The 27,070-nt window shown below is 42.7% G+C and overlaps 1 protein-coding gene across 2 annotated transcripts in view; it reads left to right on the plus strand.

Moving 5' to 3' along the window:
- LOC126333056 (BUD13 homolog) overlaps positions 1-27,070 on the plus strand; it is a 55,466-nt gene that overhangs the window by 13,224 nt on the left and 15,172 nt on the right. Inside the window, exons 2-3 of one of the 2 annotated variants that reach the window (XM_049996708.1) lie at positions 9,495-11,385; positions 13,047-13,201. In XM_049996708.1, the coding sequence (XP_049852665.1) occupies positions 9,495-11,385; positions 13,047-13,201 (2,046 nt within the window). Of the gene's footprint in view, positions 1-9,494; positions 11,386-13,014; positions 13,202-27,070 lie in introns of those variants that run through there. The other variant, XM_049996709.1, reaches the window with a different exon arrangement.

Raw genomic sequence — 27,070 nt, forward strand, 5'->3', positions numbered from 1 at the left:
CCACACATTGGTCTACCTGAAGGGTATCAACAAAGCATTTTCAATGCTCTGCTTGTACTTTTCCAATGTATGAAGATTATTTCAGTGCATGTGACTCTTCAGTTTGCCCCATAGGAAAAAAATCACAGGAAGAGGACTTGGGCAGTTAAGGTGGACAGGAGATTGCATAGCCTCTGCTGATTGTCTTCTTCTTGCCAAACTTCGTGCACCCTTGACAAGGTTGTCAATGGCTTGTGTGGTGTTGTTCCATCTTACTGAAAATATCCATACATTCATTCATTTTCTGTGAGTTGATTCAAATATGGATTAAACAGTTTCAGGGGATACTGATGAACTGTAACAGCTTAGTGAAAACATCGTGTTACAATAAAAACATCAAACATTGTAGGCCAAAGAGTCACTGATGGTTTCAGATGAATCCAGGTTCAATAAAGCATGTGATTGTGCACTCCAGCTGGTGTTGAGGTAATGGGGAACATTGGTGACCACATGAGTGTACGTTTAGGTGTCTGTTGTTGTTGTTGTTGTTGTTGTTGTTGTTGTGTACTTTAGGTGGAAAAAGAGCTAATGCTATAAAGCTAGAGTGAATGCTATTTTCTGTTACGTTTCTCTGCTCCACGCATTAATCTGCTATAGGTAGAGACAGAAAAATTTCACAAAAATGTGAACATGAAATTAGCAATTATTTGTGAAATAACACAAACCCTATGACTGTTAAGAGATAACACAATTTTTTAATTTTGCTATGTAAGTGTTATTCACAATATGTAAACAACAGAAAAAGTTCCATGAGATTATTGTAAGAGATGGTAATATAGATGACATACATGTTGTTAAATTTTTCATTGAGAAAGTGTGCATCCATACCCTGCGAACCACTATGAAGTGTGTGACGTAGGGTAATTCCCAATGTACCACTTGCTTAGGGCTGCTTTTTGTTATATTCATGTAAGAAACACTTGAAGAATTATTGCTTAAACATCTATTCTGTGTGGTAATTAGTATAATTCTATCATCAGAGCACTACAGGGACAAGGAAGGGTGGATTGTAGTATTTCTGGATTTTTCATTTAAAGCTGGTTCTTGTAGGTGTGTGGGATAGCATACAACTATCTTCGACCACTTGCCAGTTTATTATTTTCAGCATTTCCATGATGATCTCCCCTTGGTCACACACATGACCATTTATGCCCCACTCTTTGTGTGTGTTCACTATCCTCTGATTAGTCCAATTTGTTATTGGTTGCCCACACTTGAACAATATTCTAGGATGGGTTGCAGAAGTATTTTGTCAGCAGTCTCGTTTGTTTATTGATAGCATTTCCTAGTAGCATACTAATTAACTGAAGACTGTTGCCTGCTATGCCTAGTCCTAAGTCTATACAACTGTTCCAGTTCATATCCCTAGAATTGTTGTTAAAGGTGACTGATTTAGACTGACTCACTGATACTATATCCACAGGATACTAAGTTTTTTCACTTTTTGCAGTATGAAATTTTACATTTCTGAAAATTTAAAACAAGTTGCTAAGGTATGCCAAACACTTGCGCAGCTTTTTTTAGACTGTACTTCATTTTAGATGACTGCACCATCTGTGAAGTCTGAGGTTACTATTAATATTGTCCACAACGTTAGTAATGTACAACATAAACTGCTAGCGTCACAAGACACTTCTCGGTAACACACATGAAGCTACTACTACATCTGTTGCTAATTGACCATTCAATCTAACACGCTGCATTCTCCTGACCAAAAAATCCTAAGTTCAGTCACAAATTTTGCTTGATACTGCATATGATCGTACTTTTTGTAGTGAGTATAGGGGTGGCTTTGAGTCAAATGCTTTTCAGAAGTCAAGAAATACTGAATCTGCACTACTGCAGTTATCCACATCTTTCAAGGACCTCAAGTGAGAAAAGTAATTTGTGTTTTGATAGTTGGAATTTTATTGGTGGGCTTGGAGGGGAGGTCTTTCTGTTAGATATACCTAGATATATCTGGATTCAGAATTTCTCCTATGTTTCTACAATAGATTAAAGATATTGAATGTTAGGTTGTGCCCCACTTCTGCTTTCTTCCACTTATTTGGTGCAGTTTTATCTTTGAGGTCAGCGACATGTTATGGCATTGAAACAATGAGGCCTTGATGGGTAACTGGAGGGAGTTAAGTGTGCACACAGGTCAGCTAATTCCTGTAATGCCACATCCAATCACATCCCAGATGTGTTCAATCAGGTTCAGATCTGGCAAGTGGGGGGGGGGGGGGGGGGGGGGAGAGGACATAAAGTAGGACTCACCACTGTGTTCCTCCAACCACTCCATCACACTCTTGGTCTTGTGTTGAAAAATGCCACTCCCGTCAAAAAATATTATCATTATAAAGGGGTATATGTGGTCTGCAACCAGTTTATTGATACCCTTTGGCAATCATGATGCCTTGCATGACTTCCACTGGATCAATGGATGTCCACTTGAATGTTCTCCAGAGCATAATGGAGCTGCTGCCAGCTTGTCTCTGTTCTGCAGTACATGTGTGGAGGAGCTGTTCTCATGGGAGACGACAGATTCGCTCTCTCCCTTAGGCCTGAAGAAGAAGGTATTGCAACCCTTTGCCACTCTGTCAATGTTCAGTGATGATGGTCACGTGCCCATGTCTGTCATAGTTGCCAAAATTGTGGTGTTAACATTGGCACATGCAAGGGTCATCAGTTGTAGAGGTCTGTTGTTAGTAGTGTTTGGTGCACTGTGTGTTATAGACACACTTGTACTCTTCCCAGCATTGAAGTGTGATATTACATCCATCACAGTTCAGTGCCTGTCCTGTTTGACCAGTCTGCCCATCCTGTGATGTCTGTCATCTGTAATGAGGGTTGGCTACCCAACCCCATGATATCTGTATGCAATTTCACCACGGTGTCGTTATGTGTTGAAGACACATACCACAGCATCCTCGAACATCTGACAAGTTGTGCAGTTTACAAAACACCCGTGCTGAGCCCCCAAGCCATTACAGTCTGCCCCCAGTCAAGATCGAATAGATCATGAGCCTTCCCCATGCTGCACACAGACAGCACACTTTCTGATACTCCTTACGCCATGCGTGTTTCTGACTATCAATCTTTCCATGCCAGGTGATGCTTCTTTTGCTGGGATGGCATTATATTGATAGTAGATTGGTGGTCATAATGTTCTGGCTAAGTGTATATAACATATAAAAGAAAGCTAACTCGGCTGCAAATTCTGTGTAGAATCTGATTGTTGCCTTTGCAGTGCTGCGAGAATTAAACTGTTGCGATATAGTCATCGATTTTCCTTTGTAAAGGAACATTAGTGAATTGAATTCAGCCTTTCTGCTTTTGTTTGGCAGACCTCGGCTTCATAACTTTGGTGTCACTAATTGCCTTACATATGATCAGACTTCCTTTGGATTTCGTGATAGATTTTTAGATACTATTCCTCTAAAGAAGTCACATGTAAAGGCTATTAGTGACACCAAAGTTAGTGTTTAGATGGTCATGGATGAGACAGGGACTGAAGTTGAAGGTAGCAAATCAAAAGCAGAAAGGCTGAACTCAGTTCACATATGTTCCTTCTTGATAGGTAAATGCGTTTCAGTTAGGCTAGCATCTTTCTGTTCATAGCCCATGCTGTGTTTGCATCCATTGTAGTAGTCTCTGTTTCCATAGTAGTTAAGGTGACTGTATAATGGAGAATCTCTCCCATCGTTAATTATATTACAAGGAACAGATCTATCCACTGCATGGTCAAATATTCTTCTAAACTTGAGCCACAGCTCTTCCACCTACTTCTGTCCAGGGCTAAATGTTCAAAGTGTCCCATTGAGATATGACACTACTGCCACTTTTATCTAGCTTTCTGAACACACAAACCTCCATTTTTGTGTTAGGTGCCCTATCTAGTTCAGTAATAATTGTCAGTTCTGACAGAAAGGTTGGGTACTGAGCAAGGCGGCGCAGTGATTAGCGTACTGGACTTGCATTCGGGAGGACAATGGTTGAAATCCAGATCCGACCATCCTGATTTGGGTTTTCTGTGATTTCCCTAAATCGCTTCAGGCAAATGCCCGGATGCTTCCTTTGAAAGGGCACAGCTGACTACCTTCTCTAATCCGATAGGACTGATGGTCTTGCTGTGTGGTCCCCCTCCCCCAAATCAACCAACCAACCAAAAAGATCAGGTCTGATTGTTGCTGTTAGATCGAATATATTTTCATCATTAGTGAGTATCAGAACTGTCTGTTCTTTGTAATTTTCAGAGAAAGCATTCAGTATTGTTTTGCAGAGTGTCTTGCCATACCCGCTACTTAAACTCTGTAATAATCCCAAGTGATTGATGGATGATTAGTCTCTTCCAATGACAATATGAAAACATGTGTACTAGCAAACGGAGGTTTTGTGTAATTTTCAACATATATCTAGGTGTGATGAATGGTCTTTGATAAAATCTCTATTATAAGTTTATGCTCATTCTTGGTACTGAGTTTTTCCCAAACAGTATTGCATGCAGCTCCACTTTCTGCCTTGATGGACTGGAGATTCTTGTGTACTGCGACAAATACAGTACTTCCATCTCCCATTTTGCTAATCTTTTGAAACACACTTGAATTTCCCCCAAATTTCTCACAACTATCAATTTCAAGTTTAACCAGCTTTCTGTATGTAGTTTCATGTGAACTCCACTGGTTTCTAGGAGAGCTTCAAACTGTGGCACATGGTCATGATTATCTCAGCATCTGATAAGGATTTTAATCGTTACATTTGTGGAGGCTGTTTCTTTGAATCACACCTGTACATTGAAGTCTCTAACACCTACCATTACGTGGATTGGATATGGAGGTGTACTTCACCTAAAAAACCCTCATGGGCACCCCACACAGTCAGGTGTAGAGTTATATATTCCACATCATAGCAAGAGGGTGCCGTTATGGTCTAGAGACAATGCAGTTAACTAATGAACTAATGACTGGAAACTTTTTTTGTTTTATTTGAACTGGAGTATGTTTCTCTGTATTTAAGTTTCATATAGACTGGAGAAGGATTTCCTGCATTTGTGCCACGTCTGTTCCATCCACTTAAGATGCTCTTCCCAATTTGTACTGAGGTATTTTAATGTAATTTTTTTGAAGTAGTGTTTTTTTGTCAGGGATTGTGGTAGCAACTGCTCCATGTAAGTTTTTCATTGATCAACTTTGTTTTGCTTGTGAAATAACATTTTCCCCTCCCAAACAAGTCCACAGTATGGCTAAGGGCACCCGCATGCCACCCTATATGTGGGCTATCTAGAGGAATTGTTCCTAAACACCTAGAATCCTAAGCCCCTCACCTGGTTCTGATTTATTGATGACATTTTTGCAATCTGGATTGAGGGTGAGGACACCCTATCTGCATTCCTCCAGAACCTTAACACCTTCTCTGCTATTGACTTCACGTGGTCGTTCTCAACACAAGAAGCCACCTTCCTAGATGCTGACCTCCACCTCAAAGATGCCAACACCTTGATTTTAACAGGTGCCACCCGTTTCATACCAAGTCGTCTCCCATACATCATAGCCACCTGTGGCCATTACATCTGCAGTGATGAGCAGTCCCTATCAAAATGTACTGAGGCCTTTATGGACCGAATTATCCTCCCAACCATGTACAAAAACAAATTTCCTGTACCTTAACTTATCTCCCATAGTCTCACCATCTGGCGACAGAGGAGCATTCCCCCTCGTAACTCAGTACCACCCAGGACTGGAGCAACTGAATTGCATTCTCCTCCAGGTTTTCAATTACCTCTCATTGTGCCCTGAAATGAGAAGTGCCCTGCCCACTATCCTTCCCACCCCTCCCACAGTGGTATTCTGCCATCCACCGAACCTACACAATATACTTGTCCATCCCTACACAACCCTTGCCCCCAACCCCTTACCTTATGGCTCATACCCCTGTTATAGACCTAGATGCAAGACCTGTCCAGTACATCCTCCCACCGCCAATTATGATTACAAAAGTTAATAAACCAGTCAAGAAGGCAGGTAGTGTGTTTTGCTAAAATGAGCAAATAAGCAGTTTTTAGCATCTCACTTAGACAATGAATTGACATCACCTAAATCAAGTAAGATAGACAGAGAGAAATTATGGGCAAAGCTTAAACAAATCATAAATCATGATCAGGAGAACTAAGAGTTCAGTAAGAGTATCAAGGATGCAAAAGACTGACCATGGTTTAAAAACTAAATTCAGAAATTGCTGTGGAAGCAAAGACTGTTGCTCTGTCAGTTCAAAAGAAAATACAAAAACGACAAGCAATGGTTTCTAGGAATTCATGCATCTGTGAGAAGATCTAAGCATGAAGCATACCACTGCAGTGTCATACTTTAGCAAAAAATCTGGCCAAGAACTCAATAAAATTCTGCTCCTGTATCACTAAGCATGTCTAAGGCTATCCAGTCATTCGTTGAGCACTCTGGTGTGGCAGTTCGAAATAACAAAAGTTGAAGTTTTAAATTTCATGTTCAAGAAATTGTCCAAGCAAGAGAATCATACAAACATACCGTCATTTGACCATTGAACTGACTCCCTTATATACAACACACTAATAAGCATTCCTGGCTCAGAGAAAACAAGTTGCCAGGTCCAGATGGAATCCCAGTTGAACGTTACTAAGAGTACTGTGTGGCATTGGCCCTTATGTAGCTTGCATGTATTAAGATTCTCTTGCCCAGCACAAAGTCCCTGAGAAAAAGCACAGGTGACACCTCTATATAAGAAGAGTAAAAGAAAGTACCCACAAAATTATGGATCAGAATGCTTAACATCAATTTGCTGCAGAACTGTTGAACATATTCTCAGTTTGAATATAATAAATTTCCATGAGAAAGAGAATTTTATGTCCACAAGTCAGCACAATTTTAGAAAGCATTACACATGTAGAGTTGCCCTTTTGTCACATGATATGTTACGAACTATGGCTGAAGGGCAGCAGGCAGATTCCATGTTTCTAAATTTCCAAAAAGCGTTTGACTCGGTGCCCCACTGCAGTCTGCTAACAAAAGTATGGTCATATGGAATAGGTTTCAAGACATGCCAGTGGCTCAAAGACTTCTTAAGTAATGGAACCCAGTATGTTGTCCATGACAGCGAATGTTCGTTGGATATAGCCAGGAGTGCCCCAGCGACGTGTGATAGGACCATTATTATTTCTGTATAGATAAATGATCTGGTGGACAAGATAGTGGTAATCTGCATTTGTTTGCTGGGAATGCTGTGGTGTATGAAAAATGTTGAAGTTAAGTGACTGTAGGAGGATACAAGATGATTTAGGTAAAATTTCTAGTGGCATAATGAATAGCAGCTCTCTCTTAATATAGAAAAATGTAAGTTAATGTGAATTGTGGAGGGGGGGTTGGGGAGGTACAAGCTCATCATGTTTGAATATAACATTATTAGTGTCTTGTAGCATCCTACTTGACACAGTCACATTATTTAAATATCTGAGATCAAGTTGCGGAGCAATGTGGAATGGAAAGAGCATGTGAGGATTAGGGTAGGGAAGGTGAATGGTTGACTTTGGTTTATTGGGGGAATTTTGGGAAAGGGGATAGCATATAGTTTGCTAATGCAGTCTATTCTTGAGCACTGCTGGAGTTTTTGGGATTGGCAGCAGGTCGGATTAAAGGAAGACATCAAATGAGTTCAGAGGCGACCTGCTGGATTTTTGACTGATAAGTTGAGACAACACACAAGTATTCGGGAACTCAAATGAAGAAGACAACACTTTTTTCGAAGAACACTGTTCAGAAAATCTAGAGAATTGGCATTTGAAGCTGACTGCAGAATGATTCTTTCGCTTCCAACATTTGTGTTACATTGCCTGTACTATTTAATTTTTGTCCATTTCCATTGTCATTGAAAAATGATCACTGGTCAAAGATGGCTAGTAATGCAACGTAAGTGTTGACATAAGACTTCAGCTTGTTCCAACAATTTAAAAAGCATGTGGTAGGAATAATGGTTTTGTCCTTCAGAAAACACCTTGAGGCTGTGGATCCAAATATGAGGAAACTACTAGAGATATAGCTAGTATTTGATTTCCTTTGTAGATGTACCATTGTTAGTTACAGTGACATCGTGTTCCACATAATGAGTTTCACATAAAGAATACATATGAAGGCCTTATTTCAGTATTGGTACACTCTGTTTTGTTTGTTTCGAGATGCAGAGGCATAAACATAGTTGTGTGATGACAGTTCTCTGACTGAGATACCTGAATATTACAGTCCATCACTTGTTGGAAGGGATTACTGTTTCTTTTTATTGTCATCACTCAGTTACGTTTAAGCTTCGGTTCTTGAAAATAACTAAATTGAATGTGTCACTATTGAAATGTCTTAATATATGACATGCACTTTAAAACCTTCTTTTCTTCCTTGTTTCTTTTTTTCCCCTCATACATTACTTTGTTTTGTGAAGCCAGATGATGATATGTGTAGAACAAAAGAAGCCATTTTTAAATTTATATTTGTCTAATATTTAAGGAGGTTATACTCCGTGACAGTTATCACATAAAGTGGCCAATTATTTTTAATGTTGTCCCAGTTCAAAAGTGGAAATATATTTATTGGTTTGGCTTGTATGTTGTCTGATGTAATAATGTTGATGGCTGTTTTGTGGCAAAGTGAATTTCAGAGTTTTCGATGTTATGTTTTGTAATTCTTTGCAGTAGGTAGCTTGTACCACAGTGAGCTATTACTTGCTACAAAAAATATTTAGTTCACCATTTAAAGCAGCGAAGTTCAACCTGGTCCCTACAATGCACTACTGAGTATTCCACCTTTCCTGGTGGACAGTAGGAGTTTTAAAAAAAATGTCATTATATTTTCATAAAATTTTGACATTAAGCACTTGGAAAGTAATTATTATTACATGTTTTAACTTACTATAACTCTGCTTCATAAATTTTATGAAGCTACTTCCCTATTTTATAAAAGAATGTAATTGTGGAACCAGTGGGTAGTTAGAAAATTTCGTTACTGACAGAGTTAAGAGTGGGCAGTGGATGAAAAGATTGACTACTCCTAATGTAAAGGAAAATCATGGGGAATAACAAAGTATCCACATGTAGTTTAGTGTAAATGACATTTTATCGATGATTCCTTTGTGAGAGCAAAAAACTTTTTTCATTCACTTTGTGAGACTTGTATGGGTTGTGGGATTGTACTATACTAATGGAAATTTTTGATCAGATGTTTACAACGATATTTAAGTATTTGTAAACTAAGATTGTGAGATAAAAGGAAACAAGCATGTGGATGTGTGTTCATCAAAAACATTTAACTGAGTTCGTAAGATACTGAAGAGTACATTCTAACCATGATGTAAGGTATTTGATGTCAACTGTAATCAAATAATTTTCTTTGTAGCTTTTGATATACTGTCTTGTACTCAGATGAAACAGCACATTAAGTTCTGTTGTCATACTGTTCCAGATTCCGCATTGTGGATGATGACATCGACATAAAGAATATGCGACCACTAGATGATGATGAAATCGAGCTGTACAACTTAGCAGAAGATGCTCCACAAATTGCAGGAATAATTGATGAACGTCCTGAAGAAGTTAAAAGATTGGAACAATTTGGGACAAAGCGGTGGAAAGTTGTAGCTGATGAGGATGGTCTTGATGATGTAAAAATCACAGCCATTGACATAAAACCAGCAGTTACAAAAAAGCCAAAGTATAATGGAAGTTCAGAAGAAGTTAGTGACCATAGCAACTCTAAGAAGAAAGAAATATTGCAGAATGAAATTATAAGAAATTCTAGCGAGTTAGATGATTCAGCAGCACCAAAAAAGAACAACAAATTGTCGAAGACTAATGAAAACTATAGTGATGCAGATATTTCCCCTCCACGCGCAAAATGGAAAAAAACTGTACATAGAAGTGATAATGACTCTGATGCATCCCCTCCAAGGAAAGGGCAAAAGTCTCGTGAGTTTCAAATGCCCTCAAAGGACAAGGAGAAGCCCCATATTGATTACTCTGGAAGACTGAAAAAAATGAGTGCAACTGAAAAAGTGCAGCACTCACGGAAATATGATTCAGATGAATCACCACCCAGGAAGTCACGGAAATCGAATTCAGATGAATACTCATTACAGAGATCAAGGAATCAAAGTGATTCAGATGTATCACCTCCTAGGAGATCAAATCAGCAACACGATTCCGATGAATCTCCTCCAAGAAAAGTAAGGAAAGATTTTATTGACAGATCATCTCCTCACAGAATTAGAAAGCCAGGAGCAGATGAATCACCACAAGGGAGGCCAGGGAAGTATTGTAGATCGCCACCCAAGCAAAGAGAGCGGCAGCATGCTTCTGAATCGCCTCCTAGAAAAGTGAAACAGCATCAAACCAGCAGTCAGGGTAGACACAGGAAGCAGTATCCAGATGAACACACTGCTCAAAGATCAAGGTACCAACAAGGATCAGAACAGTCGTCTCGCAAGAAACACAAGCAACAGTTACCAGATGGCAGTACAGAGGGAAGCTCAAAACATCGAGAGTCACCGTCCCGAACTACCAAGAGGTACAGTTCACCCTCAAGAGCAACAAAAAATCATTCGGACATTATTGGGTCATCACAAAGGAAAAATATAGACCAGTACAATGCAGAGAAAAGCCATCAAAACTCGGTGAAGAAACATGACTTTGAGCTCGTAAGAAATAGAAAGTTTGACCAAAAATCTCCTGCAAAAAAGTTTTATAACAGAAATGAAAGAAGTAAATCTCCAGAAAGTAGAAGCAATCAGAAGAGTCTTGGATTTGATTCTGCAAGTAAATTTATGAAAGATACTTCTGATAACTTGCATAAAAGTCACAGTTCTGAAAAAACTCACTCTAAGTACAAAGACAAAAATTCAGTGAACAGACAACATAGCAAGGATAGTGTATCACCTTCAAGAAACTATGGAGAACCATCACGTTGGAAGCATAGGCAGAATTCACCTTCTGGTAGAAACAAGTCAGATAATGATTCTGATGCGTCACCCCCTAGGAAGTATTCACAAGTTAAGTCTTCTTCGAAGAAATCTTTTGAAACTGATGCTCAGGAAACCAGAGCAACAAAAACCCGTGACACCTTTCCTGAAAGAAGCAGAAACGAGTCTAAAGATACCTCCCATAGAAAGATAAAGCAGGATGGCAGCAGTGATACAAGGAGCAGGAGAGAAAATTCTGATACCAGAAATAGTCCTGGAAGAGCAAAAAAAGGTAATGCCAAAATGTTAGATGGAATGAAAGCTGGTTTGCAATCCAAAGACGAACTGAAAAAGGAGATTCAAGATTTTCAGGAACGAGAACGTGAAATGTTTGCCCAGGTTAGTAATTCTTAATAGTCTCCCTTATTTGTCCAATTTTAACTTTTTGTCACACAAGTTAAAGTAGTTAACATAAATAATGGATTTTGGTATTCAATCAACAATGTAATGTTTCATATTAACATAGGCCTACTACTTAGACTGTAAAAAGTTCAGAAAGACTAACAGCAGCACAAAATCTCAAACATATTTTAATTTGGATAGAAACTGAATGGTAAATAAAAATAAAGTTATTATTTTAAAACTTTATAAAAGATAGGGATGTAAAATAGGCCAGAATATGCTCTTGATGTGTGTGTTGGAGGAGGGGGAGAAGTAAAATATGTGGAAGGTTTGAAAGAAATGGTGTGCCATTATTTACAGGGTGGTTATAATTACATTTGCTACTTGAGCCAGTGTTAACAGAAAACTTTTTTACCATATGGATACCCAATGGATGGAATTATTTTGAGACTGTGTGCTGCAGGGTTTGCATTGTTAGTAGTGTTAGTGACATGGCTTGTCATTATGTGCGAGTACTGGCACAGTGACTTAGGGCTGATACACAAGACTGCATTACTGTTGCAGATAGTGAACATGGCTCAGGACAAGGTGATCAGAACTTTGCTCATAAAGCTATTTTGTCAGAACAATAGCAACGAAGCTGCTGCTGCTCTTGAGTATCAGTAAAGTGAAAGAGTATAGGGAAGTCCTCTTTCTGCACGGGAGTAGAACTACATGATTCAGAGGTTTGAATTAACTGGTGATTTGGGAATTGCTTCTGGGAGAGTCCAGCTGCCAATTGTGCCACAAATTGAAGAAGTTACTGTAACCATGGTCAAGTATGTGGACACAATGTGTGATCTTTAAGCAATGCATAAGCCATGTCTCGACAGCTAAACATTTCATGGTCCACCATTTGAAAAGTATTGCGAACAGTTATGGTATCCCTAGTGCTGTTCCAGGCTGCCGTGGATGTAGGTGGTCGTCACATTCAGCAATGTTTATAACCTGGAACTCAAATTATGGTGTGCAGTTAGTGTGTTACCCCTCAGGTGGTAATTAAAACGCGTTTCCTTTGGTGGTTTATTCATTATTTCTCTCCTGAATGTCCTTACAAATTTTTCCACAAAGTTTCATTGTCCTACGGTCATTTTTTTTTTTTTTTCATGGGGGCCCTCTCAAGTAGCAAAAATTTAATTATAACCTCCCGGTATATTAACATTTTATATCAGTTGGTCCTGCTTTAATTCCAGTTTTGTTGGACAGTGAATCCTTGAACCATGCAAATATGTTTACAATAATTTGTCTACATTAAAACTTCAGTGAGCTTTTCAAAGATGTGGGTCTGTCTGTAAACATGTTTGTGCATTTAAGAGTTCATCTTTGCCTCTTCCTTGGTTAGTTTTACCTCTAAATATCTCAGATTTCATGGTAACTAGAATTTGACTGAACAGCTGACAGATTGTGCAGTATTGTGTCCATTTGTGATGTTATCAAATCTCATTTTGATATCTTCTGTACTAAGCTCTAATGATTTACTTAATCCCATTTTTCCCTTTTTAAAAGAAGAATATTGAGTATCAAAAAATTATTAAATTAAGTGATTAATCATATGTTAAATAGAAAAGTTAATAGTTCTGTTTTTAGTTTCAGCTGTGTTGGTTAATATTACTTTGCAGTTAGACCCATCAGTGTCAGGAGAAGGTGTTAGTGCTATTTTGCGAGACAGGAAGACAGGAAAAAGAAGGAATCTAGAACAAGAGGCCCGGGACCGAGAAGAGCAGCAAATAGCAGAAGCTGAACAAAAGTCAAAGTATTCCAGATGGGGCAGAGGGTAAGGTTTAACAACTAGCATACATACTACAAACTAAAGAAAGAATGTATTTTTTCACACCCCCCCCCCCCCCCCCCTCCCGAATTACTCAGTTTTGCATAGAAACTGCTCACTTTATTGGGAAGAGAGAGATTGTGTGTGTGTGTGTGTGTGTGTGTGTGTGTGTGTTGTGGGGACGGGGGGGGGGGGGGGGGGGGCACAGACTGAGTAGAGTAGTTAACTGTAAAAATCACAGAATCATGTAAGGAAGGAATTCTTGTTCTGCTGCATCTAATAACTTTTCAGTTGCAAGGGAGCCTTGCCTCCTCAAAAGTGCCTTTCTTTTGAGTTTTCCTTCCTTAATTGTGGATGGTGACACACAGAGTTCTGAAGGATTGTGATTTTAGGTGTGCTCCCAAGTGGACATCATGGCTGTGATCGCAATCATGATTTCTGGATATTTAATTATATTTTTTGGGCCTCCTCTAGGATACGGTCCCCTACTTTTCTTCATTCTAGAGCCATAAGGTCATTTAGGTGAAGACACCTTGTGTGGTGCTCACGTAGTCCACTCTGTTCATAGACCCTGTGCACACCTTAATTATACAGGCTTAAGTACACACCAAAACTGCAGCACAGTAGCTGTTTTGACATGGAGCCGTAGGGGTACCCCTTAGCTGTAGCCCCATGACAACGTAAGTACCATTTTGTGATTCTTGAGCCGTGAACTCCCCATCCAAACCATGGAGTAGGTGCCAGCGTTTCCTGTACAATTGTACTCTTAGCAGTGACCACTAAGCAGGTGACCCATGGCCGGCTCCGCATTGGCCACCCATGGGCGACCCACAGTTCCCTCTTGTGCCATGTAGACCCGCCTCAGTGTTGGTGCGGCACCCGGTTGACAGTAGTCCATATTCTGGTGCACTGTCCTACTTTGTCTGCCCTGCGACAAAATCTTGAGTTACTGGACTCATTGCTGCTAATTTCATCTGACAATGCCTCATTGGCTGATTTATTTTTGTGTTTTATTCGTGAGGGTGGGTTTTATCATGTTATCTAAGTTTGGTCGGCCAGCCACTGTAATTTAATTTTGTTTTACTCTCTTCTGTTTCTAGTGTCTCTGTTGTTTTCTTGTCCTCTTTTGTTCATTGCCTTCCCTTTGTTCTTGTGGTTTTTCCTTTCTTTCCATTTTGTGTTATATGTCTCATCTGTTTTATTCTCACACTTGTGGCATTATTTTATTAGGAAAAAGGGACCGATGACCTTGTAGTTTGGTCCCTTCTCCACTCTTTTAAATAAACCAACCAACCAACAGGTGACCCATACAGTGGATGATGGTGCCCACATGCCGAGCCTCGTGATTGGAGTTGCATCAGGACAAACATCCACATGAGGCAAATTAAACAGGATATGGCCACCCCAGGAGACAAAGCTAGCAGTTATGATGCAGAAAGTTGTCAACCTATGGCATTTCTGCGTCTGAGTATCCCATGGGACAAGGGATAAGTACTGAGAAATGGAACAGGATAGTTTACATAATATGTGGTATGCTTGGAGAAGTAGTCACATTAGAGAGAACTAGAAATATGTCTTTATTGCTCAAAATCTGCATCATGTGCAACCAAACTGACCTGGGAGACATACTGTCACTATTATTCTGCATAAAAGCATCAACATTATCCAAGGTCAGGCTGATAACGAATGGCTTCCCAATGTAGAATGACAAATAGTCCATTTTGTACATTATAGAGAGGTCCAGAGGACAATGATGTGGACACAGATGCCTTTATACTTTCTGTAGAAGAGAACATCCTTCCTGAAAAGATTAGTCATACTCTACATATGTGAACCTACACCTTATATTTCTCCACCTACAAGATGTTTTCAGTTCTTGCACAGTACTGAATGTATTTGTGAAAGAGTACTGCCTGAAGTTAGGCCATGCGAACAACATCCCAAGTGTGTTATTTTTCCAGTATGTTATTATCTACACACACTGACTCGCCTTTGAATGAAAGAAAGAATGAAAAATGCAAGTGCATAAAACATTTTATCGGCTTCCTACTTTGAGGCACTCCCCAAACTCAGCAGTCTGCAGTCTGAGTTAGCCATGGGATGAAAGAGCCATATGTGACAGGTCACATATCTGCACAATCATCATAAAAAAATATAGAAGTGAAATCAAAATGTGGTGCAGCAGTTGCAACATCCTTTCAAAACAGATGAACCCTTATGCATGGATATCGCACCATCCTCACAGGAAGTGCAGAAACAACCAGCAAAATAACCCATACACTCTTTCAAATTCACAGTTTCCATTTTTCAGTGGTGGTGTAATGGTTACTTTTGCCATCTAGCAAATATTCATCAGGTGATAACCATTGCTAAAATAGACGTCTAAGCATTTCAGAGATAGGCTGCTAGATTTGTTACTAGTAGGTTAGAACAACATGTAAGTGTTGCAGAGCTGCTTTGGGAAGGCAACATTCTGTTTTGAGAAAAGCTACTGAGAAAATTTAGAGAACCGACATTTGAAGCTGAGTGGCAAATGATCCTGTCGGTAGCATACATTGTGCACAAGGATCGTGAAGATAACATTCAAAAAATTAGGGCTCATTTGGAGGTATATAGATAGTCATTTTTTCCCTTGCTCCAATTGTGAGTAGAACAGGAAAGAAAATGAGTAGTAGTTGTATAGGGTGCCCTCCACCGCACACTGTAATGGTGGCTTGCTGAGTACCTATGTAGATGCAGATATAGATGTAGACCCTGAGGATATTGCAAAAAGTACTAGCAGAACATTTTTGGAAATGTCTGAATCTAGTAATTATGATCCTTTCACAGATTATCAATGCTTGGCCAAATGCAGCACTTTACCCTTCTGCTCCCAGTAAGTGACATTTATGCCCCTTTTAAGGGATGAGAATCTAACATTGTCTTATGTTGGGATAATTCTCCAGGACACTATAAAGTTCAGTCAAATGCTGCAAAACATGGGCAATAACAGTAGAAAGAACACTAGAATTTTTCAGTTGCATTGGGCAAGGAGGAGAATTTTCCCTCAGTAGCAAGAGAGCATCACTGTATCCATGTTGAAACCAGGGAAATACACACCAAACACAGATAATGGCGGTTTGTTGTAACAATGTTAGTTGTTTGAAAAATAGTAATAAATTTCCACCAGTCATTTCCTGCACGTAGATTGCACAATTTGTGATGCTATTGCACACCACCACCCGATTGGGCCTTATGCCCCATTTCTGTAAAATTTTATATCACTTGTTTAGAGTCTGCGTGAGCACACTTCTAAGTTTCATAAGTTGCGACATAGTCTCGAAAAACATTCGCTGTTATCCAGGAAGGCATTTTATAATAAGTTATTAATTTCAGTGTCTGATGACCATTTTTGACCTGAATACAACCCCAAGTACTCAACACATTCAGGTGAACTGGATCCCTCAGGGACCATACTCAGGACTACCCTCTGCGGGATGGCAATAAAGGATATTATAACTTCTACGAGACCTACCATCTCATGGGCACTGCACTATACATTGATGATGTCTGTTTATACTACAGCTCTATATCACTGCCTAGTGAGGAATGGCAATTTCACTGCACCATAATAAGATGTGTAACTTAGCTAAGAATCATTTGTGTTGTTTCTCCCAGTGAAATCATATATCAAAAAAAGTTTTGCATACCTCGGTTCCAAAACCTGTACAGATAATTGGAATAGAGATCAACATAAACATCATTTCTGCCCTTTTTATTGCTCATGAGTACCACACACTGCATGTTGCATCACCATACAGTGAGACCTTCAGAGGTGGTGGTCCAGATTGCTGTACACACCGCTACCTCTAATAACCAGTAGCACATCCTCGTACATTGATGCATGCCTGTATTTGTTGTGGTATACTATCCACAAGTTCATCAAGGCACTGTTGGTCCAGATTGTCCCACTCCTCAATGGCAGTTCAGCATAGATCCCTCAGAGTGGTTGGTGGGTTACGTCATCCACAAACTGCCCTTTTCAATATATCCCAGACATGTTTGATAGAGTTCATGTCTGGAGAATATGTTGGCCACTCTAGTCAAGCAATGTCGTTATCCTGAAGAAAGTCATTCACACAATGTGCACAATGGGGTTGCGAATCTTCAGGAGTTCTGGGAACTGGAGCGATGCAAAACTTTTTTTGATGTGTGTATTTATGTAGACAGAGGGTTGCACATTCCATCCTGAGCTTTACTCTTCTTCCTTCCTCCCTGTGCATGCCTGAAGGCCGACCCACGCGTTCGCACGCGTAGCCGGTGACGGGGTAACGCATAATTCCCCGCCCTGGGTAGACAAGTAAGGCACGCACATAAAGGCCAGGCCTGAGCTGACACCTTCCGGCCATGGCGATTAGTCCCTCCGTCCGTTTCTCGGGAGGTGTGACCTGAGGTGTGAACAATCACCTAAGGCGGGAGTGCCCTCTGAGAGGGCCCCCACAAGGAAGGAGCACGCCATTGGAGACGCTGGCAATCATGGGGGATTCCTCCACGATGGATTTCTCTTCTTCTTTCTCGACTTCTGCCCACAAACGGAAACTTGAACAGCCACCAGTGACAAAAGTACTACCGCCTGCTCCACAGTTCCTCATAGTTTCTCGATCTGAGGACAGAAAGGATTTTTCGTTTGTCAACCCTTTCGTTATCCAGAAGGGTGTAGATGCCATAGCCGGATCGGTCAAGTCTTGTACCAGGTTGTGTAACGGTACATTGTTACTAGAAACTGAGAGCGTCTTTCAGGCACAAAAACTGCTTTGGGCCACACTCCTGTACACATTCCCTGTCTGGGTGGAAGCTCACCTCACTTTGAATTCGTCTCGTGGTGTGGTATATACTAGATCACTCGACAGATTGACTGACGAGGAGATACAGTCTTTCCTCGCTGAGCAGGGCGTGACGGCTGTCCATAGGGTCATGAAAAAGGTAAACAATGACCTTGTACCGGCTCGGATACTTTTCTTGACCTTTGATATTGCTCAGCTGCCGTCGCGCATCAAAGCGGGCTACGAGGTTATTTCTGTTCGCCCCTATGTCCCGACACCTACGTGCTGCTACCAGTGTCAGCGTTTTAGTCACACTCGCCAGTCTTGTTCCAATACGGCTAAATGTGTCACTTGTGGCAGCCGTGCCCATGAGGGTGACTGTCCACTTCCGTCTCCTCGTTGTGTGAACTGTCAGGGTGACCATGCAGCGTCCTCCCGCGACTGTCCAATCTACAAGGAAGAACGATGTATACAGGAAATTTGGGTCAAAGAGAAAGTGTCCACCCCAGCTGCTCGCAAGCAATTTGCAAGTAGGAATCCCACGCTGCTCCCAGCGGGGAAATACAGTACTGTCCTCGCCTCTCCTCGGACTACGAGGGAGGTGGCGACGCAGACATGCGATGTGACCTTCAGCACTACGGTTGTCCGTTCGGCCAGTGCTAAGATCTCCCAGTCGACTTCTCCTCTTTCTCCCGTCACCGCTCAGACACAAGGACCTTCATCAGCTTCTGTCAAGATGAAGACCCAGAAGTCAGATGCACGGGCCTTCAAGAAGGAACCGTCCCGTGCAGACTTCCTACGTACCTCGAACTCCCAGCCATCGACCAGTACTTCCACAAAACGACCTTCCAAGAAGGCTCATAGGAAGCACAGTTCTCCTTCTCCGCCACGGCGCATTTCTTCTCCTGCGCCACCCAGCGGTTGCCGCCCCAGGCCGTAATCCGTATTGCCTGGCCACACCGCTGGTAGCCGAACATCTGGCCGTTCACCAGCGGAGGAAGCTCCATCTCAATAAGATGGCCGATGAACCTATAGAACCAATGGACGATGACTGTCCGCCTACTGCTATCGGCGGCAGTGCTCGCTCGAAGCCAGGCCCTCAGCGGCCTTCGAGGTGACCCCTTCTTGCATCATCTTTTTTCTTTTTCTTCTCACGATGGCACTTATTCACTGGAATATTCGCAGCATTCGCTCCAACTGAGAGGACTTAAAGACGCTGCTCCGCTTGCGCTGTCCGCTCGTCGTAGCCCTCCAGGAAACGAAGCTATGCTCATGCGATCAAATTGCCTTGGCAGACTACACCTCTGTGAGTTTTGACCTACCCCCTGTGGCAGGTATTCCGGCTCATGGGGGTGTTATGTTGCTGGTCCGGGATGATATTTACTACATTCCCATCACATTGCACACCGGTCTGCAGGCAGTTGCCGTTCACATTACTCTCCCCACTTTTACATTTTCCATTTGTACCGTTTACACTCCATCGTCGTCTGCCGTTACCAGGGCAGACATGATTCAAATTATTGCTCAGCTACCTGCACCATTTTTGTTAACTGAAGACTTCAATACCCACCATCCTCTTTGGGGCTCTCCAGCATCCTGTCCGAGGGGCTCCCTGTTAGCAGACCTTTTCAACCAGCTCAATCTTGTCTGCCTCAATACTGGTGCCCCTACTTATCTTTCGGGCACATCTCACACCTATTCCCATTTAGACCTCTCTACTTTCTGATACATATTCGAGCGACCACTTCCCGTGTGTTATCCATCTCCTGCATCATACCCCCTCTCCGTGCTCAACTAGTTGGAACATCTCCAAAGCAGACTCGGGGCTCTTCTCTTCCAGGGCGACCTTTCAGGATCAAACCTTCACAAGCTGCGATAGTCAGGTTGCACACCTCATGGAAGTCATTCTCACTACTGCTGAATATTCCATCCCCCGCACTACTACTTCTCCACGTCGCGTACCGGTCCCCTTTTGGACCGCAGCATGTAGAGACGCTTACGTGCTCGTCGATGTGCTTTACGCGCCTTTAAACGCCACCCTACAGTGGCGAATTGTATCAATTATAAACGATTACGTGCGCAGTGTCGTCTTATCATTAAAGAAAGCAAGAAATCCAGCTGGGCTGCTTTCACAAGCACCTTCAACAGTTTTACTCCTTCTTCTGTCGTCTGGGGTAGCCTGGGCCGGCCATCTGGCACTAAGGTCCACTCACCAGTTTCTGGCTTGACGGTTGCGAATGACGTCCTTGTGGCCCCTGAGGATGTCCCCAATGCCTTCGGCCGCTTTTTCGCAGAGGTTTCGAGCTCCGCTCATTACCACCCTGCCTTCCTCCCCCGAAAACAGGCAGAGGCGGCTAGGCCACCTAACTTCCGCTCCTCGAATCGTGAAAGTTATAATGCCCCATTCACCATGCGGGAACTTGAAAATGCACTTGCCCGGAACTCGAAAATGCACTTGGCCGTCACGGTCCTCTGCTCCAGCTGTGTGTGTAAGGTGATGGAGCGAATGGTTAACTCTCGTTTGGTTTGACTGCTCGAATCTCGACGCCTACTGACCACTGTACAATGTGGATTTCGTAGGCGCTGCTCTGCTGTTGACCATCTGGTTACCTTGTCAACCTTCATTATGAATAACTTCTTGCGGGAGCGCCTGACCGCGGCTGTGTTCTTTGATTTGGAGAAGGCTTACGACACCTGTTGGAAGCCGGGCATTCTCCGCACCATGCATACATGGGGCCTTCACGGTCGCCTCCCTCTTTTTATTCGTTCCTTTTTAATGGATCGACACTTCAGGGTACGTTTGGGTTCTGTCCTGTCAGACACCTTTCGCCAGGAGAATGGGGTGCCACAGGGCGCAGTTTTGAGCGTCGCTCTCTTCGCCATAGCGATCAATCCAGTAATGGATTGCCTCCCAGCTGAAGTATCAGGCTCCCTTTTCGTGGACGATTTTACCATCCATTGCAGCGTACATGTTTCCTGGAGCACTGTCTTCAGCGTTCTCTTGACCGCCTTTACTCCTGGAGTGTCACCAATGGCTTCAGTTTTACTGCCGAGAAGACGGTCTGTATTAACTTCTGGCACTACAGAGTTTCTCCCACCGTCCTTACTACTCGGTCCCGTTGCTCTCCCATTCGTGGAGACAACAAAATTTTTAGGTCTTACATTTGACAGGAAACTTAGCTGGTCTCCACATGTCATATTTGGCTGCCCGTTGTACCCGTTCTCTAAATTTCCTCCGTGTTCTCAGTGGTATGTTGTGGGGAGCGGATTGAACCGTCCTACTTTGCCTATATTGGTCGATCGTCCGCTCCAAGCTGGATTATGGGAGCTTCGTATACTCCTCTGCACGGCCGTCCATCTTAAGCCGCCTCAACTCCATACAACATCGTGGTTTACGTCTTGCGATCAGAGCGTTTAATACTAGTCCCATCGAGAGTCTTCATGCTGAAGCCGGTGAATTGCCACTCACCTACCAGTGCGATATACTGCTTTTTCGTTTAACCTGTCGGCTACTGTCAATGCCCGACCACCAGTCGTATCGTTCCTTTTTTGACGACTCTTTCGACCATCAATACGGGTTGTGTCTCTGCCCTGCTACCCCCTGGAGTTTGCTTTTGTCGCCTCCTTCAACACCTTAATTTTTCACTCCCTGCAACCTTTAGAGTGGGCGAGAGCCACACGCCACCTTGGCTCCAGGCTCAGGTTCGCATTCACCTTGACCTCAGCTCGCTCCCAAAGGAGGTTACCCCCCGGTTCGGTATACCACTCCCGTTTTGTCGAACTTCGTTCGAAGTTCATTAATATGACCTTCATTTATACAGATGGCTCTAAGACCAATGACGGGGTTGGGATTTTCTTTTATTGTTGGGGTACAAAGTTTCAAATACCGGCTACATGGCCATTGTTCGGTCTTCACAGCTGAGCTCTTTGCCTTCTACCAAGCTGTTCTTTACATCGGCCGCCACCGACATTCTGCTTATGTCATCTGCTCCGATTCTCTGAGTGCCATCCAGAGCCTCAGTGATCAGCATCTGGTACACCCTTTCGTGCACCGGATCCAGCGCTCTCTTCAGCAGCTGGTGGACGACGGTTCTCCAGTTAGCTTTATGTAGGTTCCTGGCCATGTCGGTATCCCTGGGAACGAAGCTGCAGATGCCGCGACAAAGGCTGCGGTTCTCCAGCCTCGCACAGCTTTTTGTTGTGTCCTTTCATCAGATTGTAGCAGGGTCATTTATCGGCGAATTTTATCGCTGTGGCATGCTGATTGGGCTGTACTTACGGACAATAATCCTCGGGCCTTGAAACCTCTTCCCACGGCTTGGACATCCTCCTCCCGCCCTTCTTGGCTGGAGGACGTCGTTTTGGTCCGGCTACGAATTGGACACTGCTGGTTCAGCCATCGCAATCTGCTGACAGCTGCGCCGGCGCCATTCTGCCCATGTTGGAAATTGCTGACGGTCTGCCACATTTTAACGTCCTGTCCGGATTTTACTACACTGCGTCTTGATCTTGGCCTGTTATGTACTCTGGATGCCATTTTAGCTGATGACCCAGGAGCTGCTGTTCGCGTTCTTTGTTTTATCAACTTGACAAACCTGTCTAAGGACGTTTGATTATGCTGTTGCTTTTTTTAATCCTATGCCTGTTAATATGTCTTTTATAGTGTTGTCCCTTTTAGTTGCTGTTTTAACCTGGTACCTCGTGGCACATTCCTAACTTAGTCTGGGCGCTAATGACCATTGTAGTTGTGCGACCTAAACCAAACAAACAAAAAAAAAAAAAAAAAAAAAACACACACACACACACACACACACTTAATTATGCACATATGAGCACTGTTAACAAACTGTTCACATTTTATTCACATTGTGTATAATACATAAAAAATTGTCAGCAGGCAAAGATTATTGTTACTTTTGTTTGCGGTTTAACCAGTTGCTGTTGCACCCCTGTCAGTATACCATATTACACCTGAATATGCAGCCACATGTAAGAGTAAGTTCAAGAAAAATATTAAAAAATAGCAAACAACAGTAATGTAAGGGGTTATAGTATCCTAACATCTTGTTACCTCACCCCATTCCCATTCCAGAACTCAAGGATTTTGCTGCTTATGAATCATCTCTGAACAGGCATACAGGCCAAGGTGTAACTTCAGGAGCTGTCTTGAGTGTCTGCCTCTTTTTAATTGCAATTAATGGGCTCGCTGCAGCGGTGGGACTGTCTGTCTCAGCTTCTTGTATGCTGATGACTTCTGCCTATACTTAAGCTCTACTGGCATTGCAGCTGCTGAATGGCAGCTGCAGGGTGCTATACACAAGGCACAGTCTTGGGCTGTACTGCATGGCTTCCAGTTTTCGGCTGCCAAGACCTGCATTATGCATTTCTGCCGGTGACACACTGTTCACCCTGAGCCAAAGCTTTATCTTGACAGCAAATCTCTTTCTGTGGTGGAGATGGATCGGTTTTTGGGATTGGTTTTTTGATACCTGGTTGGCTTGGCTCCCTCATATTCGGCAGCTTAAACAGATGTGCTGGCGGCACCTTAGCCCTCTTCGTTGATTGAGTCACACCAGCTGGCGTGCCGATCGGTCTATCCTACCAGGCATTAATTCTGTCCTGTCTAGATTATGGGAGCCTGGCTTATGGTTTGGCATCACTTTCCACATTGCAGTTGCTTGACCCCATCCTTCACAGTGGGATCCGACTTGCCACTGGAGCTTTCCGGGCAAGCACTGTCAACAGCGTACTTATGGAGGATGGTGTCCCTCCATTGCGATTCTGGTGCCAACGATTACTGGCCTCTTATGCTTCACATGTTTATAGCTTTCTTGGGCATCCCAATTATAGTCTCCTGTTCCCTCAGTCAGTCGTCCATCTACCGGAATGGCGGCCCCGGTCAGGGTGTATGAATGCAGTTCGAGTCAGAGCTCTTCTCTCTGGGCTTGAGTTTTTCCATCTCCCACCTGTTTTCCAGGCCCCCCTGTGTATACCCCCGTGGTGTGTGCCCTGCCCATGCCTTTGGCTCAATTTGGCACAGGGCCCGAAGGACTCAGTCCCTCATGAGGCCCTCAGCCGCTGCTTTCTTTCAACCCTTGCTACATTTCAAGGCTCTGACGTTGTCTATACTAACGATTCTATGGTTTCTGGTTGTGTCGGTTATGCTCTTACTCTAGGGGATCATTATGAACAACACTCATTGCCAGCTGGCTGCAGTGTTTTCCCTGCCGAACCATCTCTCGCGCCCTAGAGTATATCCGCTCCTGCTCAAGTGAGTCCTTCGTTATCTGTAGTGACTCTCTGAGCGGTTTACGAGTTATTGACCAGTGTTTCCCTCGCTCTCATCTAGTTATGGCTATCCAGGAGTCCCTTCATACTCTTGCCTGTTGCGGCTATTCTGTGGTCTTTGTGTGGACACCGGGTCTGTCCGCATCCCGGGATATGAACGTGCTGGCCAAACAGGCTGTCGGTGCACCAGCCTCGGAGATTGGCCTTTCGGAGAGTGACCTCAGGTCAGATTTATGGTAGAAGGTACTTCACACCTTAGGTGAAAAATGGTGCACCCTTCCTTCACCCAACAAACTTCGGGCTATCAAGAAGGCTACCAGTGCGTGGTGCTTCTCCTCCTTGCGGGTCTCTCGCAAGGACTCTGTTGTCCCCTGCCGGCTGCGCATTGGCCACAGGTGGATAACACAGCCATTTATTGCGCCGCGAGGACCCGCCTTTGTCGCTGTGGGCCGGCTTTGACTATGGTCCAGATCATGTTGGTCTGCCTGCTTTTAACTCTGCTCAGGCAGACGTTCACAGTGCCTGATGCACTTCCTGCGCTTTTTATCAGATGACGTTGTGATGGCAGATTTAGTTTTGAGTTTTATTTGTGCAGGGGGTTTTTATCGCTTGATCTAAATGTTTGTCCTTTTTTTTTTGTGTTGTGTCTGGCCTTCGGCCTACGATTTTAGACTGGGGTTTTTAGTGCCTTTCTTAGTGGTTGGCTTTTCCTGTTTTGTTTCGATGGTCGGCCAAACACTATCACACTCGGTGTGATTTTAATTCATTTTTCTGGTCTCTGTCTGTGTCTTTCTTGTCCTGTGTTGTCTCTTGTCATCTCCATTGTTTTTTTTTTTTTTTTAAATTCATTGTGGATGTTTAAAGTTTGTGGAAAAAGGGACCGATGGGCCTAGTAGTCTGGTCCCTTCAATCCCTCAAATCAACCAGCTGACAGGATTGCAATTTGCTACACTGGTCTTCTGGCCTTAGTGCCTGGATGCACTGAAGATGGTATGGATACAGCATTATTTGTGTAGCACCACTCAGGAAAGAGAATGGTTCACACCTCCTGCTGCTGCCAATCATCGCACACTGGCTCCAGGTCATAAGTCCAGTAAATGCAGCAAATGCTCCTTCGAGATTGTTGCTTGCTGTATGTGAACTGACAGACGCCATCCACTGTTCATCTTTTAGGTGCTAGGGAACCTCTGTCCTTAAGATGTTGAAAAAGTTGGCTGAACACATTAGTGGATGATACTCTGTGATGTGGATATTTTTTCCCTCCTTATAGGGCATGGGCTCACGGTCTCCTTCCATTTGCCAACCCGTAGTAGAAAATCATTTCCACCATATCACTTGTGAAGTAGTAAACTTCCATTGCTGACATAGGGGAGAGAAAACAAAATGCACTGAATGATTTGTGTAAAGTGACACATTACAGGTATTAATCAAAAGTAATAGACCTATCAATTTTTGGGAACTTTTAACAATTCTCTCTTGATTTATTTCTCTTCACCAGAGGCTGGAGGGACTGCCAACTTTAATTGAGTCCTTGTAAATCCATCAACAACAATAGCAAACGTTAGAGTATTGTAGTGTAAGACAGATTAAAACGTGTATTACACAAAGCAGATGATAGAAAAATCCTGTGGACATATCAACAATTGATAGATTGCTACTCCCCACACAGAGGTGGTGTTGAGCTGCAGTCAGGCACAATGATAAGACCACTAAATATTTATTCCATCCTGGACTTCCCAGACTTTTTTGAGGTAGAAGTGAAAGACATAGATCAGTAAACTGGTTGATCCTTTCGTATCGTTTCCTTTCCTTCTGTTCAATATGCAACATTTGTTTACTTCTTAGTAATATTCCCCTCACCCACCCACCTAAAATACTGTAACCCAGTATTCTTCCCCATTTCTTATTGTACTCCCCCCCCGCCGCTCTCAAACAGTGTATCGTATTTTGGGTTAAAACATTGGCTTAAGAACTAAGAGAGATCATCTGGCCTCCAAACAGACTCTGGCATGCCTATCCTGTATCCAATCAGTATTGGCAAATTTTAAGACCCCAATCTTTGGATCGGTCGGATGTGTCAGTTTTCTAATGCTGTAAACTCTGGGTACTTAGTGTCACCACCATTGGGTATGCATATGAAATGCTGTACATTTCAGTGACTGGATATTGTGGCTTAAATTTTACCAAAGGGGATGGAAAGGAGGAGGGGGGGTGGGGGGAGTGGAGTGAGCAGTGCCTAATTGTGTTGGTGGTTGTTGAGGAAAAACAGTCATAAGTTGACAATCTGTGTCATACGTGCTTAGTTCTACCAGTCCTTCCCAGATGTAACAGGACTGTTTGGATAGAGCTGTATCTTCCCGGCTACTCAAGAAACTATAACATCACATTTTACTCTTAACACTCCATGCAATATTGGTTGTTACCAAACTAATTAGCTCAGGTCTTCACTAGTAGTAGTAGTAGTAGTAGTAGTAGTAGTAGTAGTAGTAGTATTCTACCTGTTAACAAGTGTTTTCATAATATTACCCCTAAATCTTTCTGCCTTCTGTCCTTTTTTTCCATATCTGTTTTTCACTTTATCTGTCAACTACTATATTTTCTCCTCTTCGTCGTCCTCCTCCTTTTTCCTTTCTCCATCCCTTCTAAAGCATTGGTTTGTAAGCATTGTCTTCTTAGACAAGTGTTCTAGTCAGCTTGTATTTCTCTTTAATACCTCCTGTATTATTTTTGCTGACTCTTCATAATACTTCATTCATAATACTTTGTCCACATTATCTTTTCTGTC

This window comes from Schistocerca gregaria, chromosome 2, assembly GCF_023897955.1.
Source record: "Schistocerca gregaria isolate iqSchGreg1 chromosome 2, iqSchGreg1.2, whole genome shotgun sequence".
Lineage (NCBI taxonomy): Eukaryota > Metazoa > Arthropoda > Insecta > Orthoptera > Acrididae > Schistocerca > Schistocerca gregaria.